Below are 18384 nucleotides of genomic sequence, written 5' to 3' on the forward strand. Positions count from 1 at the left end.
CTAAGACCCAACATCTAGATACTGGGGTGCCTCAGGGCTCAGTGCTTGGACCACTTCTATTCTCCATCTACATGACATCACTAGGATCTGTGATTCAGAAACATGGCTTTTCCTGTCAATGCTACACTGATTGATGATCAATTGAGCATGACAGACCACATTGCTAGAACTGCACGGTCCTGCAGATTTGCATTATACAACATTAGGAGGATCAGGCCCTTCCTATCAGAGCATGTATGTCACTCCTTGTCCAAGAATTTTTTCTATCCAGACTGGACTACTGCAATGTTCTCCTGGCAGATCTTTGATTGCACTAATGTGTTAATGCGTTCACAATTCATCCTTTATCAGGTCGCGTCAGATCAATGAGCAGCAAGTCATAATTTCAAGTTTTTAATCTCATAATTTTGGCTTGGTATGTCAAAATTTCGACATGTTGCGGGAATGGGCTTCCATACATTTCTGACAATTTTTTTCTCGCAATTGTGAGATAAAAAGTCCAAATTGTGAGATAAAAAGTCGCAATTACCTTATTCTTTTAGTCTGTGGCGGGAACAAGCTTCAATAGTGTTCAGCCCAGATTATATTGCAATAATAATGCTGCTTTGATTTTTTTGTTTCATAAAAGCAGTCAAGTCAAGTCAAGTCATCCTCATTTATATAGCGCTTTTAACAATGTAGATTGTTTCAAAGCAGCTTTACAGAGATAAACATAATTTAAGGTAATAGAGATTGGTTTGGTTTTATAGTGGTTCTTGAAAAATGTTTTTCCAGCTAAATTTAGTTTTGATTGATTCACTTCCGTCTAAATGATCATTTGTTATTAAATTAGGGGCCGCTAAGACGACACCGTTCTCTCTAAACAGATTTTAAACCTGAACCTGTGATAGACGCTGATGGCGTTCACATGCGCATTAAGAATTGATTCTATAGTTATGTGCGTTTTTATATATGTGCGCAGGTTTGTAATTCCTTAGTGTGAAAGACAGTGCCAGTGGTCACAAATACTTTATTCAGCATGTGGGGAATATTGATCCCTTCCCTAATGGGTCTATTAATTGAAAATTAAAAATGTGTGGAGAATTTTTTTATGTAGCTTATTTACAAAATAGTCAATAAATTACTCAATAAATTCAAATAAAAAAGAGTATGTGTAATTGAAGGCACATTTTCGTGCACACACATGATATTATTATGATGTTGTATTAATATTGTACATTTGTATAGATATCATCATATAGCCTAGAGACGGTGTCTGTTCCCCGAATTAGGAAATACAAAAAACGTCCAAACCCATCTAAGGGTACAAATTTAATTGATGTTCAACAAATAAAAAAAAAGATACAAATGAAAAAATTATAAAGCTAGGTTTGCTAAATATTCGATCCCTTCAAAAGCACTAATTGTTAATGATATGATTACAGACTAACCTAGATGTGCTGTGTTTGACAGAAACCTGGCTAAAACCAAACAATTACATTACTTTATATGAGTCCACCCCCCAAGATTACGGTTATAAACATGATCCTCGTATGAAAGGCAAACGGGAGGTGTTGCTGTAATTTATTGTACTATTTTCAGAATTACTAAGATGTCTAGTTTCAAATATAATTCTTTTGAAGTGTTGGTGCTTAATGTAACTAGTGTAAATGATAAATTACATTTGAGATTTGTGCTGGCTATACTGTTTACAGGGCACCATACAGACTTTATCAAATAATTAGCTGACTTTCTATCAGAGTTAGTACTGGCTGCAGATAAAGTCCTAATTGTTATTGAATTTAATATACATGTAGATAATGAAAAAGATGCATTGGGATTGGCATTTAAAAACATTCTTAACTCTATTGGAGCTAGACAACACGTGTCAGGACCTATATTGTCGTAATCATATACTCTAGATCTAATATTATCACATGGAATAATGTCGATTCCATTGAAATTCTGCAGCAGAGCGATGACATCTCAGATCATTGTCTAGTCTCGTGTAAACTTCATTTAACCAAGGATGCAAAGCCGACTCCTTGTTACAAATATGTTAGACCTATCACTTCTGCCACTAAAGATTGCTTTATAAATAATCTTGATCCTGATCAGTTTCATCATCTCAGCATCCCAGATAGTTTAGAAGAACTCGATATTGTGACAGAAATTTTTAACTCACTCTTTTCCAGCACTTTAAACACAGTTGCTCCATTGCGCTTAAAGAAGATTAAAGAAAATAGGCCAACGCCATGGTACAACGAGCACACCCGGGCCCTTAAGAGATCAGCCAGAAAAATGGAGCGCAACTGGAAGAAAACTGGAAGAAATTTCACATTTCATGGAAAGAGAGCACGATTGCGTACAGAGAGTTTTTAAACTGCTAGATCTGCTTATTTTTCCAACCCTAATAGAAGAAAATAAAAAAAAAACGATACTCGGTTACTAACGTAACCTCGGTTCTCTCTAGAGAGGGAACGAGTATTGCGTAAGTTTAGCTTACGCTACGGGAAAGATTCATCTTCTTGAGATACTGAAGCCAAAAAATTATCCTTAATTTTGTATTCCTTGTCAACGCAGTGCAGCAGCTAGCAGACCTAGAGCAGGCCATCTCGCGTGCTCATTGGCTGCCCTGCGGGGAACCGCTGCAGCCTACCAGTGAGCCCGGCGTGACGTCACGCCCAATGAAGGGTGCTCGCGCCTTCATAGCGTCACAGCCCGCCAGAATGGGCGTGGCTTAGCGTATAACACTAGGGGCTGTAGGCTGACTGCCCTGGTTTTCGTCGACTGAAGCGAAGTCGCTCGTGGCGCGAGCACGGCCGGTTACGCAATACTCGTTCCCTCTCTAGAGAGAACCGAGGTTACGTTAGTAACCGAGTATCGTTCTCTTACGAGAGGTTCTCTCGATTGCGTAAGTTTAGCTTACGCTACGGGAACACTTTGTCAACGCCGCGCGCGCCAAGCATCCACATGAGACCCCGAGCTTTCAGGGGAACCCCATAAGTGGAAAAAATAAGGTGGCCAGCCACGCGGGCCATCACTTGTACATAAGCACACATAGGGAATACAGAGTAGCGCGCCGGTCTGTATAGGCACATGGCACATACCCTACTTAGTGCAGCTCAACCAGGAGAGCTGAGTCATGTGAGAGTGATCTGAGCAGGAGATCTGGGCAGAATACACCTCTCCTTCAGACTGACAACAGTTTAGCCTGCAAGGCAGGAACTTCTAGGTTATAAAACCTGACAAAGGTAGACGGGGAGCTCCAGCCCGCCGCTACACATATGTCATGGATAGAAATTCCACTGGACCATGCCCACGAAGAGGCCACGCCTCTCGTGGAATGAGCCCTGATGCCCAGAGGGCATTGCAGGCCTTTTGACGCGTAAGCGGCCGCTATAGCGTCTACTATCCATCTGGACAGGCTCTGTTTCGAGGAGGCGAGACCCTTGGTGCGCCCACCAAACGAAACAAAAAAGCTGTTCCGAGGCGGAGCGCGTAATGTAAAACCTCAGCGCTCTGACAGGGCAGAGGAGATTCACATCACCTTCGCTGTCAGATGCTGGGAGAGCTGACAACGAAATAACTTGCGCTCTGAATGGAGTGCCCATCACTTTAGGGACATAGCCATGTCTAGGTCTGAGGATGACTTTAGAGTCATTCGGTCCGAACTCAAGACACGACGCGCTGACAGACAGCACATGCAGGTCCCCTACACGTTTTACTGACGACAGTGCAATCAGAAAGACGGTTTTCAGTGATAGATATTTCAACCCCACGGTGTCTAGTGGTTCAAATGGAAAAGCTTTCAGGGCCTCGAGGACCAATGAAAGATCCCACATGGGAACCGACGGGGGGCGCGGCGGATTCATCCTTCTAGCTCCTCTAAGGAAGCGGATGGCCAACTCGTGTCTTCCCAATGACTGGCCGTGCGTCGATTCTGCGAACGCTGCCACGGCCGCCACGTATACATTGAGCGTGGATGGGGACCTTCCCTTATCCAACAGCTCTTGTAGGAAGGTGAGCAGATGCGCCACCCCGCATGTCTGCGGGTCCAGACCTCCGTCGGGCATTGAGCGTTGTCTTTTGACACAAATAGGTCGACTTCCGCTCTGCCGAATAGGCGCCACAGTTTCTGGACCGTTTGGGGTGCAGGGACCATTCCCCTGGGGGAACATTGTCCCTGGACAGTTTGTCTGGGCCGTCGTTCAAATGGCCAGGCACATGCGCCGCCCTCAGCGAGCGCAGGTGCATCTGAGACCAAATAAGGAGGCGTTCCGTCAGATTGCAGAGATTTCTGGATCTGACACCGCCCTGACGGTTTACATAGGATACCACAGACATGTTGTCCGAGTGGACAAGAACATGCTGGTCCTGTATGAACGGGAGGAAGCACTTCAGCGCGTTCTCGACCGCTATCATTTCCAGACAGTTTATGTGAAAACCCTTCTCCTGGTCTGACCACTGGCCAAAGGCCGGTCTGCCCTCGAACAGTGCGCCCCAACCCGAGTTGGACGCGTCTGTCGAGATGACTTTACGATAAGAGATGGTTCCCATCATTACTCCCTGCTGGTACCAGTCGGCCACTAACCAGGGCTGCAGAGCTGCTATGCAGGCCTGAGTCACTCTGATTTTCTGGCCGCCAGACACCCGGCGGGACACGCGAGCATTCAACCAGCGTTGGAGCGGGCACATGCGCAGTAGGCCCAGCTGGAGCACCGCTGCAGCTGATGCCATACAGCCCAACATCCTTTGAAATGTTTTCAAAGGGAGAAAGCTGCCCTTCTGGAAAGATGCGGCTAGGTGGTGAACACGGCGCGCGCGCTGTGTCGATAAACGAGCCGTCATGGTCACCGAGTCCAGTGCTATTCCTAAAAAGGAAATTGACTGGCTGGGCAGTAATGAGCTCTTGGTCCAGTTGACCGTGAGACCCAAGCTTTCCAGATGACTGAGAAGCACTGTTCTGTGAGATAGCAGTTCTGTCTCTGACTGTGCCAATATCAGCCAATCGTCCAGATAGTTCATAATTCGCAGCCCCTGACTTCTCAGGGGGGCGAGCGCCGCGTCCATGCACTTTGTAAATGTACAGGGTGCCAGGGACAGGCCGAACGGCAGGACGGTGTAATGATATACCTGACCATCGAAGGCGAATCTCAAAAATTGCCTGTGACGGGGTACTATCTGAATCTGAAAATAGGCATCCTTCAGATCTAGAGAAATAAACCAGTCCCTCGGGCGAACGTGCGCGAGGATTTTCCTGGTCGTAAGCATTTTGAACGGTCTTTTCGCAAGCACTTAGTTCAAATGTCTCAGATCTAGGATAGGTCTGAAGGCTCCGTCCTTCTTGGGTACGAGAAAATATCGGCTGTAAAAGCCTGACTCGCTCAGAGAAGGCGGTACCTTTTCTATAGCCCCTTTGCACAGCAGCTTTGCTATTTCTGCGTGAAGTAGGTGTGCTACTTCCGCATTCACTATCGTCGCGGTCCGGGCTTGAAAGCGCGGGGGACGGCGAATGAATTGAAGTGTATAGGATTGAACCACTGCAGTAGCCTGTTTGAAGGGGACTGACAGGGAATAAACTTAAACACGCACGTCTTTTCGGAGGCGATGTGTCTGTTAGTAAGTTAAGCGTGAGCGCTCGTGAGCGGGCACGTAACTTACATTCTTAATCTGACATTATACTCACTTGAGTTTTTTCTGGGTCGCCGCGAGGACGGCGGATGTGTGCAGGCGAGCGGGTTGCATTACCGGCTCGTTGGCTGCCAAATACACCACTGCAGTAGCCTTATCTAAGAGGACTGACATGGCGAGACATTTCGACGGCGGCGCGCAAGCCCGTCCGGGTCATGCAGAGAGCTCGAGAGGGCTCTGCATGACGCGCGAACAGGGACTCGAGGGCGGGGTAGCTCTCTTGTAACGTAAAGAGAGCTAGCCGCGTGCTCGGTGGTCGAGCAGAACTGGAACAGTGTTTGTACGAGGGCGCGCGCACGAGTAGTGGGCACGGGACCTACATGTAACACAGATGATGCCCGTCCGGGTCATGCAGAGAGCTCGAGAGGGCTCTGCATGACGTGCGAACGGGGACACGAGGGCGGGGTAGCTCTCTTGTAACGTAAAGAGAGCTAGCCGCGTGCTCGTACGTGTCCCTCGGCCTCATTCTCAGATGCGACGGCAGTGAGGCTCGTGAGCGGCGGCTGCGCGTCGGTGAGGAGAGGCGGGGGGTGTTGAAGGCTTCGAGTCGAGCCCGCAGGGTCGACAGCGGAAGCGCTTCACAGCCGGAAGTGCGAGGCGTCTTAAAAAAGACACTCGCTGCTCTTTTAGAATAGGTTTTAGAATAGGTTTTAGCAAGGTAAAGGATACGTCGCCGGATAGCGTAGCTCGCATGGATGGCTGAAGGTGGCGAAGACGGCCGGCTTCCTCAGCGCTCTCCTAAGCTGGCTGTCCGCTGTTCGACGGCGGCGGTGGCTTCTCTCAGATCCAGCGATGCGAAGAGCTCGCTGAAGAGACGAAAATCAGGGAAGTCAGCCTACAGCCCCTAGTGTTATACGCTAAGCCACGCCCATTCTGGCGGGCTGTGACGCTATGAAGGCGCGAGCGCCCTTCATTTGGCGTGACGTCACGCCGGGCTCACTGGTAGGCTGCAGCAGTTGCCCGCAGGGCAGCCAATGAGCACGCGAGATGGCCTGCTCTAGGTCTGCTAGCTGCTGCACTGCGTTGACAAGGAATACAAAATTAAGGATAATTTTTTGGCTTCAGTATCTCAAGAAGATGAATCTTTCCCGTAGCGTAAGCTAAACTTACGCAATACGAGAGAACCTCTCGTAAGAGAACCTAGGTATTTATTTGAAACAGTGGCTAAACTAACAAAAAATAAAGCTTCAAGCCCAGACGTTTCCAAGCAGCACAGCAGTAATAACTTTATGAACTTTTTGACTTACAAGATTGATAATATCATGGAGAAAATTATAACTATGCAACCGTCTACTACAGTATCGCATCAGACAGTGCATTGTTGTCTCTCTGACGAAAACTTCTATTCATTCATTGCTATAGGAGAGGAAGAATTTTCTAAACTTGTTAAATCATCTTATGTTAGACCCTATACCGACTAGACTACTGAAAGAGATACATCCAGAGGTCTTAGATCCTCTTCTTAATATTATTAATTCATCTTTCTCATTAGGATACGTACCAAAAACTTTTAAGCTGAATATGATTAAACCGCTTGTTAAAAAAACGCAACTTGATCCTACAGAATTAGTCAATTACAGGCCAATCTCGAATCTACATTTTCTGTCAAAGATACTAGAAAAGGCAGTATCTTCACAATTATGTTCTTTTTTTAGTAAAAAAAGGTATCTGCCAGGATTTTAAATCAGGATTTAGACCGTATAATAGTACTGAGACAGCTCTCATCACAAATGACTTGCTCTTATCATCCGATCGTGGTTGTATCTCTCTATTAGTGTTACTCGATCTTAGTTTTCACTGTTATGCTGATGATACTCAGCTCTATATTTCTTCACGCCCTGACGAAACTTACCAATCCACAAAATTACCGGAATGCATAGCTGATATAAAAAACTGGATGACTAGTAATTTCCTACTACTTAATTCTGTAAAAAGAGAGATTCTAATTATTGAATACTGTCTAACACTTGATGGCTGCTCTGTCAAGTCCTCGTCGTCGGTTAGGAACCTGGGTGTGCTCTTGGATACCAATCTTTCACTTGAAAGTCATGTGTCTAGTATCTGTAAAACTAAAAATATATTAATATTAAAAATATATCTAAATTACGTCATATGCTCTCAATTATAAATGCAGAACAATTAGTTCAGGCTAGATTATTGTAATGCTCTACTGGGTGGTTGCCCTGCATGTTTAATAAATAAACTACAGCTGGTCCAAAATGCAGCCGCTAGAGTTCTTACCAGAACCAGGAAGTTTGATCATATTAGCCCGGTTCTGTCAACACTGCATTGACACCCTATTAAAGATTGTATAAATTTTAAAATATTGCTGATTACTTACAAAGCACTAAATGGTTTAGCTCCCCAGTACTTGAGAGAGCTCTTAACGCATTATAGTCCTTCACGTCTATTGCGATCTCAAAGTTCTGGCCAGTTGATAATACCTATAATATATAAATCGACTCCTGGCGTTAGATCCTTTTCCTATTTAGCACCAAAACTTTGGAACAATCTTCCTAACATTGTCCGGGAAGCAGACACAGTCTGTCAGTTCAAATCTAGACTAAAAACACATATCTTTGGCTTAGCATACACATAACACATTACCTCTATGATTCAGTGTTAGGCTGCATACTTTAGATCAGCCAGAACCAGGAACACTTCCCATAAATACTGATGTACTTGGTACATCATATAAGGATGGCGTCTACACTAATATTATTCTCTCTGTTTATCCAGAGGTTTACCGCAGTCCGCCGGATCCAGGCCATAACCAGATCTGATGAAGGACCATCACATGGACACCTCAACAAACTCGTCTCCACACCGGCGTGATGACTCCAACCCCAAACCAGATGAACTGGATAAATATTGTGAAAGTTCTGATCCATTCTGACTTCTGACCTATAATGCTGCCTGAATCATAATCATACACTGTTCATTCGTTGGCCAGAGGAGAACTGCCCCATATCTTTTTATGTTCAGTATGAAAATGTATAATATCTGTAGAATTTAACAATGTAATATTCTTTTGTGTCTAATTTGTACTATATTCCTTTGTTTCAGACCACACAAACATACACTCGTTATTTATGTGTGTAAATATATAATATATAACTATATTATAGTTTTTTTTAATGTAACTCTCCGAGCCCTTACTCTCTTACTGGAGTCACCAGTCTTAAGGACTATCCGAGCAATCCAGAGGTTCCACCTCTACAATTATTATTATCATTCCAAGTTTTTCCTACATATGAACTTCTTTACAAACATTTTGAATGGATTTTCTTGTGGATTAGAAGGAGCAGATAATAAAAGAAACGTATCATCAAGTGCCCTGCGTGCATTAAATCTTTCAGTTTGGTTAAACCGTTCTCGTGTATGCTGGACACTTGATTTTCTTTCACTAGGTGTTCCATCTCATCTTTGAACAAACTCTTTAATAAAATCGAGGTCATTATGTAATATCTTGCTACATCATGAGAAATCTAAATATTAATGGAATCAAGTTTACTATAGGCTTCTACAAAGCATGTGATATAAGGTTTATTGTTGTATAGGCAGGAGCATTTGGGCCTAGTTAAGTCGATTTTTGATTCATTTTAATAGTTTGTACAAATAAAACTTGGGCATCAAGTTTTTAGTGAAATTTACTTGCCAAAAGGGTGTTTTTTTTTTAAATGAAGTCTAATAATAAAACTCAATCTTTGGATTTATCATTGTCAGTTTCTTAAAGACTAATGCCAACTGACCTGTCCGACAATGATGACTGAAGGACAATAGGAATAACTTATTGTCACTGTATGTGAATCAGCTGTTATGATGCTTTTTTAACTGTACTGACATTTAGCAGACACTTTTATCCAAAGCGACTTACTTAACCTCTGTCTGTGTTAATATAAGCACAGTGGACTAAAACCTACTGTGTGTGATAATGTTAGATGGATGTTTGATGCACTTCAGAATATATAGGATGAAATTAATATCTGTAGAAAAAGAGGCCTAAAAGCAGTTAGATCCAAAAAGAAATAAAAAAAACCTTTGCTGAATGAAAGAAATCAAGTTGACAAATGTTTGGTGATAATATAGCAATTTGAGAAGCATTTTTATGTAGGCCGGTCATTTTTAATAAATTGTATAGAATATTTTATAACTTTATAGATTCTGCCTAAATTATACTTTAAAATAATGTTTTTTCAGTCAAAAATGGAGGTGCATGAATTCAATTTAATGGGGCCTGCGATCAGTCAGATCCAACAAAAGAAATACAAGACCTGTGATAAATGAAAGAAAATGAGCTGACAAAAAGACTGAATCCAATATTTAGAGATAAATGAGACTTAAAAGCAATTTTAAAAGGCCAGACATTTTTAAACCGGGACACCAAATTAGGTAAAGTGTTTTGAACGTTGCACAAGGGTTAAGTTTTAGAGTGCTTTAATTGGAGAACAGTACATAATTTAAAAATTAAGAAAATTTGAGATTTCACATACGTTTATTTAAACGTAGTAATTTTTCCAACACTGAAATCATTTTTTTTTTCATCCACATCATTCGAAAGCCATATAAATTTACCTTGATGGTCTTTTTCAAATATAACACTGGAGAATGAATGCATTAACTCTTAAATTCTTTCATTAAATAACTCTTACCTCAATAACCTAACACGAAAAACTATCAAGCTTTCTTAAACTTGTAATTTTCGATGAATAACGAAAACCATCTTTGGATGAAACACAGTGCAAATTACGTTTAGAAAACCCACCAATATATAACACGTTTTTTCTGCACTTAGCATAGTGAAGGAGTGAGATGAAATAAAGAGTACTAATCATCTCTTAGCTGTTGAAACCATGAAGACCTTCAAATTACAAAAATAACAATATTAAGTCATGTATCTGAGAGAAAGAGGTGGAGATCTAGCATCAGAATATGCCATTTTTCACCATGTAAAACAGCATCACACAGGAGCTCTTTCTATGGATCGAGTGGGTGGCTCTTAAAAGAGCCTTTGTGGTAGCTGAAATCTTTAGATGCCGGTTTACTTGGAGCTGGTGTATTTGGTGACGGCCTTTGTGCCCTCGGACACGGCGTGTTTGGCCAGCTCTCCGGGCAGCAGCAGACGCACGGCGGTCTGGATCTCTCTAGAGGTGATGGTGGAGCGCTTGTTGTAGTGCGCGAGGCGAGACGACTCACCGGCGATGCGCTCGAAGATGTCGTTGACGAAGGAGTTCATGATGCCCATCGCCTTGGAGGAGATACCGGTGTCAGGATGAACCTGCTTCAGCACTTTGTAAACATAGATGGCGTAGCTCTCCTTCCTAGACTTTCTACGCTTCTTTCCTCCCTTACCGGCGGTCTTGGTGACGGCCTTCTTGGATCCCTTTTTGGGCGCGGACTTTGCTGGTTCAGGCATGACAATGCGTGATCAAAATTCTGACGATTCAATGTAAGAGCCAGCGCGACACAGAGGCATTTATTCGCTCCTTATGCTAATTTTCAAAGAGATTCGAGAATCTGCTGATTGCATTTTTTCATAGGCCGAACCCATAAACTCCTATTTCATTGGACAACTCAAAGAATCAAGAGAGGAACAAGTGCCAATCACGAGCGGTTAAATGATAGCCCCTCCTACCGCCAAATGTTTGAGTGACACCCAACAGGACACGGTTTCCTTTTTTCATTTCCCGCTGTTTATTTTCGTTTTAATAAAATGTTCAACAAAAAAACAATATTATGCATCCCTTTTGAAGGTAAGTAATAATAGCAACGATAAAATCCCTTAGAAAATAGCTTTTTATACCAGAAAGTCTCTCAAAGCCCTTTTACCACCGACATTTCACTTTTATTTGCACCATTGTCACTTTTTCTTGTTTCTGTAAATCACTTTAAATTCCAATAGGTGGTGCATCTCTAAGAAATGTGCTTCTGAAAAGAAAGTTTCAGAAGCACAAACAGAGTCCCAATTTTTGTGTGATTTTAATGCAACTTAACTGCGTTAAAATATTTTATAGAACCTTAAATTCAGTAAAAAATAGTTAAAAATAGCCTTGCTGAATTATCATTCTTCCGTCATTTATTCAGGAGTGTATTGTTTATTTTCAAGACAGCATGAATTATTAACGTTGATGTGGCAAGACTCTTTCAGTGACAGTGTGTGTGGCTCTTAAAAGAGCCGTTGGATTTGAGTAGTTTTTCTTAATTTCAGTGGTTTATCCCCCGAAGCCGTACAGGGTGCGTCCCTGTCTCTTCAGCGCGTACACAACATCCATGGCGGTGACGGTCTTTCTCTTGGCGTGCTCAGTGTAGGTGACGGCATCGCGGATTACGTTCTCTAGAAACACCTTCAACACTCCGCGGGTCTCCTCGTAGATCAGACCGGAGATGCGCTTGACGCCGCCGCGGCGAGCCAGACGACGAATGGCGGGTTTGGTGATTCCCTGGATGTTATCGCGCAAAACTTTACGATGGCGTTTAGCTCCTCCTTTCCCGAGTCCTTTACCGCCTTTGCCTCTTCCAGACATGTTGAACAAGCCGCAATCAAATAATGACAACAAATAGTCAATGAGTTCAGTGTTGCAAGGAGGCATCTTATATTTACTTACAGGACCTGATAGAAACCAATCCTGCGTCACAAGGCGTAAAACGCCCCTCCCCTCAATATAGTTCTAGCACAAAAGAGTAAGGGGCTGCAGACCTGTAGTGATGGGATTTATGGCTCTTTGAGGGGATGCGGATCTTGGCGATCCGTTCCTTAAAGAGCCGTTCAAAAAAACGGCTCTTTTGGCTCTTTTTAAATATTTAGTCAGTTTTAATAAGCCAGCTTGGGGGTATCTCAGTTTATTCTGGAAATAATCACTGGGAGGAATGATGAGGTGAGATTTGTAGTCAAATAATTAACTCAGATATCACACACCAATATCTGAGTTTGAATTATTCTGAAATATTGATTATTACCTCATTTGTCATGTGTGGACTATATTCCATAGGTAGATACAATAACATGAACAAGTCATTGGCTCCGCTCCTACCCAATGACAGAGGCACGTAGGTTTTTTTCCCCCACTGGAGTACTCAAGTAAAGGATGCGCGCGCGTGCACAACTACTATCATCATGCTGTTAGTGCGCTGGGTGCGCCCCTTCCCCTATAACTGAGGAGCTAATTTGCGTGCACCTGTGTGAAACACGCATAGGAAAAAAAGAACGACAGAAAGAACGTCTCCCCTCCAGCCTCGACTCGGCTCCCATCGTTCATGTTTATGAGCCGTTCAAAAGAATCGGTTTGTTCGCGAACGTCACAACTCTACAGACCTGGAGCCGGCAGATATACGCCCCTGTTGTTCCTGATGCGTCCAATAGGGGGAGGCTTACAGCGACACGAATTGAGTTATGTTAATCTTCTTTCTTTTATTTATTAATAAATGTATTTATTTTGTATTGCAAATGAAAGGATTCAAGACATTAACAGTGAGAAAGAGAGAAAAAATAACAAGGGGGACATCAAAAGAGATTGAGGCTACACAAATCAATACAATTTTACAATTTGTCAATATAAAAAATTAAAGGTTCTTTACAAAAGACTCAATGATATTATTTATTTTAGAAACCTTTGAGTTTAAAGGTTTTGACATTTTCTTAAAAGAAGAAAAAAGGGACTTTATATCAGAGGAGAATATTCTTAAATCAGGATCATTGAATGGTTCTGTCTTTATGAAGATGAATCTTGCCCAGAAGACAAAGTAATAATACCGTATAATCAAGATTTTTATCGTTAGAATGAAAATCTGACAAAAAAATTATACATTCTGTCATTTGTGTGTTAAATAATCTGCTAAAGTTATTGTTGTTTAGCAATGATGCAACATTTATTATTTATAAACGATAAGCTTGGTAGCTAGGTAGCGGATATCAATTCATTTCTATATCAATGGATGGGTCTATAATTTATTTTGAGATTGAGAGACAAAAAGTTCTTGACGGTCAAGTTTATGTTCTATCTGGCTTAAACTTAGCTAACCACGTGTAGGTTTAGTTGCCCCTAGTCTTCTCTACTCACTTTAAAATTCATTTTCTTTTTAATTTACTTTTGTTGCCTGTTTTTAGCTTGCGTGAGATCGCCTCTTCTGGTAAGACCCTGTTTACTCCTTACATTAAAACATACTCCACATGGTTTCTGGGGCAACATTACAGTAGATATTGGAAATATATGAACTTGTTTTTTTTATGGTGAACACACAAAAGACACATTTATAATAGGCATATATGTATACATGTATGTAAATCTCAAGTAAAGAGTTGAACTGCACACTCACTCAAATATTTTGATTATTTCCAACATCATTTCTTAAAATAGCTTACTGGTCGGGACTAAAATGTAGGGTATGTGCACTTAATGTGGGTTTTATCATACTCTGTCTTTACCAAATTCTTTTTAACTTGCATCTCATAAAGGTGTGTGTTTGCTTTAGCTATAAGAAAATGAAAATCTCTCTCTAAACTTATAAACACCCATCTTTTTTTACGACTTACAAAATAAACTAGACAAAATAGAAATACATGGACGTGATTTTAATGTCATTTTCAATTTTCTCTGCACAGTCCATCATTGGTGGCCAAAAGAAATCAAAGTGGCGTGACACTTTTTTCACTTGTGCTGTTGTATTTGAAGATCAGGAGCAAAATGATGCAATCCACACACACACACACACACACACACACACACACACACACACACACACACACACACACACACACACACACACACACACACACACACACACACACACACACACACACACACACAGACAGTGAAAGTGTTAAAAAATAGTTAAAGAAGAGGGGCAAACCATAGGGGTGTCATGGAATTTTAGAAAAGGGATAAATTGTGTTTGTCTTCATAAAATGCTGTGTAGGATACTGTTTTGTAGCTGTATGATGACCAATAGAGAATTGTACTACAGCTAATCAAGGATCCATATGATTACACAGTACTGTATGTCTAATGGGCTAAATTGGGATAATATCTAAATGTAACTATACATTCACAACAACATATTTCACTCAGTTTTCCATATAAAAACCTACGGTGAATAGGCCTATAACTGCAGTAGGTCATATATACTTCTCATAACATAGGCCTAGTTGATCCAACTGTGTATTTTTAAATTTTCATTTAAAAAAAACACATAGCCTAGTCTTCTGTAGGCTGAGTGAAGAGAGTGGAGCCCAACTGAATAGCTACAGACATTTAACTCCGTGCAGATCTACACTGTAACGTTTATATTTAAATTAACAAAAAACAACAAAAAATTGTCTATGGACGGGTTATTAATGTGTAAGAGTCGATTTAATTATGTTATTTCGCAGTATATCCCCCTACTGGACGCATCAGGAACAACAGGCGCGTAAAACTGCCAGGCGCGTAAAACTGCCAGGGGCGTATATCTGCCGGCTCCAGCTCTGCTGCCTCCCCATATAGGCACAAAACAATGTATTTAACCCAAAGCTATTCTAACGAGGCCTGTCCGACTTCTTTCATGTTTTATAAGATTTATTTCATTTGATGAAGAGGATGTTATAATATCATCATATAATTTACAGAGATACTGAATGGTAATGAAATGTGCTAGTCTAGAAGGACAGTATGGTACTTTTTTATTAGACAATGCGGATATTTGCAGAATATTAATGATTTCAGGCCTCGGTGGTTTGTACTGTAACGTTATGTCTAGTTTTAGCTGAACTTGCACCTGTATAAGAGTAATCTCTTCTTTGACATTCAACTTGGACAAAAGTTTCAAAAAAAGACCATGCCACTATTAAGTAGTAGTTAGCTGGAAGAAAAGAGTTGGAAAAAAACAACCGCTGTAATTTTGTTTGAAGATGAAAAGAAGCTTTACCTGTAAATATGAAGATACATTTCTAGCCCCGTTGAAACTATCCACAACATCATTGGAATCTGAGTGTCAATCAATTGCGCATGATAGTTGTTAATTTCAATGAGTTTTTTTTTATAATTTGCCCTAAAGGCCATTGTGTAATTCACACCCAATACAACTGATATCACATAAATATATGTATGTAATTATATATATATACGCACACAAACATTCAAGTTCATTACGACTTTTCTTACATACAAATAATTCATATCTCCTTATGTTTAAGTAGGGTTACAATTAGGGTATAGTAATGGTAACTGATGATTTAGAGAACGGTGACTCAAAAAGTGTTACTGTAACGCATGGTCGCAACTTTCTACTCATGTTGAGAAGCTGGAAATGATTTCGTTCAAACTGCCCTTCCAGCGGCTCTTAAAAGAGCCGTTCTGGATTAACGCAGACGTGGGTGCGGCGGGCAAGCTGAATATCTTTGGGCATGATGGTGACCCTCTTGGCGTGGATGGCGCACAGATTGGTGTCCTCGAACAGACCGACCAAATAAGCCTCGCTGGACTCCTGCAGGGCCATGACAGCGGAGCTCTGGAAGCGCAGGTCCGTCTTGAAATCCTGAGCGATTTCTCTCACGAGCCGCTGGAAGGGCAGTTTGCGGATCATCAGCTCGGTGGACTTCTGATAGCGGCGGATCTCCCGCAGAGCCACGGTCCCGGGCCGGTAGCGGTGAGGCTTCTTGACGCCGCCGGTGGCCGGGGCGCTCTTACGGGCAGCTTTAGTAGCGAGCTGCTTCCTCGGGGCTTTACCACCGGTGGATTTAGGAGCGATTTGTTTGGTTCTTGCCATTGCTGCGGGCTTCTTTTCTCGGTCCTGCTTGTGTTGGAAATGCTGCTGTTATACACCCGCTTTTAAACCATTATACCGCCACTAGGTCATAGTGTCAAATAGGGAATCATTCCGTAGACCCGCCCTGCTACTAAAGGGCAAAAGACCCAGAGGTAACTGATCAATCTCTATTACCGTGAAGCATATTGCTTTTTACTTTGGATAATTTATTAAAATATTCAATACATTATCAGAGCTTGGTAGACCAACTATTTTGATATTAAGGGAGTTGTGTTGGGTGTCAAACACACATTAGGATATCATCATGTGCTTATAACGAACACGCACACATACGACTGTAACGTTGACTTTACAGTCTATGAACGTTGCCTGGAGCCATCATGTATTTTACTGGTTTGATGGGTAATTTTCTAACTTGACCAAACGCCTTTATGGGGTTTTTAATATGAATAGAGGAAAAACACTCTCTGTCAGAACAAATGAGTGGCTCTTAAAAGAGCCTTTTGGTAAAAATAAAACTATTGAATCCATTTATTTAGATTTCGAGGGTTTCTCGGTCTTCTTGGGCAGCAGTACGGCCTGGATGTTGGGCAGCACGCCGCCCTGAGCGATGGTCACTCGGCCCAAAAGTTTGTTGAGCTCCTCGTCGTTACGTACCGCCAGCTGCAGGTGACGAGGAATGATACGGGTTTTCTTGTTGTCCCGAGCGGCGTTTCCAGCCAACTCCAGGATCTCAGCGGTCAGATACTCGAGCACAGCCGCCAGATAAACAGGAGCTCCGGCACCGACGCGCTCGCCGTAGTTTCCTTTGCGGAGAAGCCTGTGAACACGACCGACGGGGAACTGAAGTCCTGCCCTAGAGGAGCGAGTCTTAGCCTTCGCTCTGGCTTTACCACCGGTTTTACCTCTTCCACTCATTTTTTTTTTTTAAATCAGCTACAACAAACTTCACCGTCGAAAGGGAATAATGGAATGAAGTACGTGCGTTTCCACATACTGCCTTTAAAGGAGAGTGACAGTCGCCGATTGGTTCAGAGTCTGTACAGATTTAAACCAATCAATGAACTTCTCTCCCCCTTCTAGCGGAAATTATTGTGCACTGTTTGCACAAGTATTTGTGAGTGTGACTAATAAGACATAAGAGATGAAACCATTGAAATGCTTGTTATATAAAATGTAAATAATTACAAGAATGGATATTGTAGGCTGTTCCTACCAAAAGCGCTGCACCTTTCACTCACACACACACACACACACACACACACACACACACACTGTATATTCTGTGCATCTTATCACTGTCCATATTGTTAGATGTGGGGTTGTTTGTATTGTATTATCACAATTCCACAGCATTCTGTCTGTACCGTGTTGTACAACATGCCATTTCTGATCACTGTCTGAACCCTCTTGTTTTTTTTGGCAATTTTACAATACATCTCTTATACTGTATATAAATAATGGTTTACTTAAGGTTTTGTTTTTTTAAACGGCGTTTTGAATTGTTTGTTTAGTAGAATGAATGATTCGAAGAGGTTACAAGTCACATATCTATTATCTGCTTTCGAAATTAACAGAAATCAGTAATATAAACAAGGTTTTGCTCTTCTTCAGAGTAAGTGGGTGGCTCTTAAAAGAGCCGTTGAGTAACAAACAGTGACCTTTACTTATTTTTGGGCGCTGCCTTTTTAAGCTTGGCGGTTTTAGGTCTTGCCACTGTCACCGGTGCGGGCCCGGATGACCAGCCGCCCCTGACTTGCACACCACCGTGAGGAGCCGACACCACGGGCACGCAACAGATAGATGACGAGACCAGAGGTAATTTCAAAGCAATAACAATCTTTATTGAACACAATATATCAATGAGCATTGACGTAATAGACCTCCGTGTCTTCCAGGTCTTCTTCAGCTGCGGATAGATACTGATTACTTGTCACAGTTTCGCCCTGACGGCAACTTCATCCATAATAC

The 18384-nt window shown here is 42.0% G+C and overlaps 4 protein-coding genes across 4 annotated transcripts; all 4 read right to left on the reverse strand.

Moving 5' to 3' along the window:
- Positions 1-10665: 10665 nt before the first annotated feature.
- On the reverse strand, positions 10666-11106 carry LOC143720476 (histone H2B). Its single transcript, XM_077209943.1, has one exon. It carries the CDS (start codon positions 11087-11089, stop codon positions 10715-10717), a length of 375 nt encoding a protein of 124 aa, XP_077066058.1. The 5' UTR covers positions 11090-11106; the 3' UTR covers positions 10666-10714.
- Positions 11107-11885: 779 nt separating this feature from the next.
- On the reverse strand, positions 11886-12197 carry LOC143721286 (histone H4). The gene has a single exon (XM_077211573.1). It carries the CDS (start codon positions 12195-12197, stop codon positions 11886-11888), a length of 312 nt encoding a protein of 103 aa, XP_077067688.1.
- A 3790-nt stretch (positions 12198-15987) lies between these two features.
- Positions 15988-16425, reverse strand: LOC143721287 (histone H3-like). The gene has a single exon (XM_077211574.1). The coding sequence runs from the start codon at positions 16411-16413 to the stop codon at positions 15988-15990; it is 426 nt and encodes a 141-aa protein (XP_077067689.1). The 5' UTR covers positions 16414-16425.
- Positions 16426-16915: 490 nt separating this feature from the next.
- Positions 16916-17360, reverse strand: LOC143721175 (histone H2A-like). Its single transcript, XM_077211421.1, has one exon. The coding sequence runs from the start codon at positions 17329-17331 to the stop codon at positions 16945-16947; it is 387 nt and encodes a 128-aa protein (XP_077067536.1). The 5' UTR covers positions 17332-17360; the 3' UTR covers positions 16916-16944.
- Positions 17361-18384: the final 1024 nt, after the last annotated feature.

The sequence above is a fragment of the Siphateles boraxobius genome, unplaced genomic scaffold, assembly GCF_051911475.1.
Source record: "Siphateles boraxobius isolate OS27281-9 unplaced genomic scaffold, OSU_SipBor_1 65, whole genome shotgun sequence".
NCBI lineage: Eukaryota > Metazoa > Chordata > Actinopteri > Cypriniformes > Leuciscidae > Siphateles > Siphateles boraxobius.

What these genes read in the sequence shown, in the direction of transcription:
- LOC143720476 (XM_077209943.1), bottom strand. Translation starts at nt 11,089, where the DNA reads ATGCCTGAACCAGCAAAGTCCGCGCCCAAAAAGGGATCCAAGAAGGCC.
- LOC143721286 (XM_077211573.1), bottom strand. Translation starts at nt 12,197, where the DNA reads ATGTCTGGAAGAGGCAAAGGCGGTAAAGGACTCGGGAAAGGAGGAGCT.
- LOC143721287 (XM_077211574.1), bottom strand. Translation starts at nt 16,413, where the DNA reads ATGGCAAGAACCAAACAAATCGCTCCTAAATCCACCGGTGGTAAAGCC.
- LOC143721175 (XM_077211421.1), bottom strand. Translation starts at nt 17,331, where the DNA reads ATGAGTGGAAGAGGTAAAACCGGTGGTAAAGCCAGAGCGAAGGCTAAG.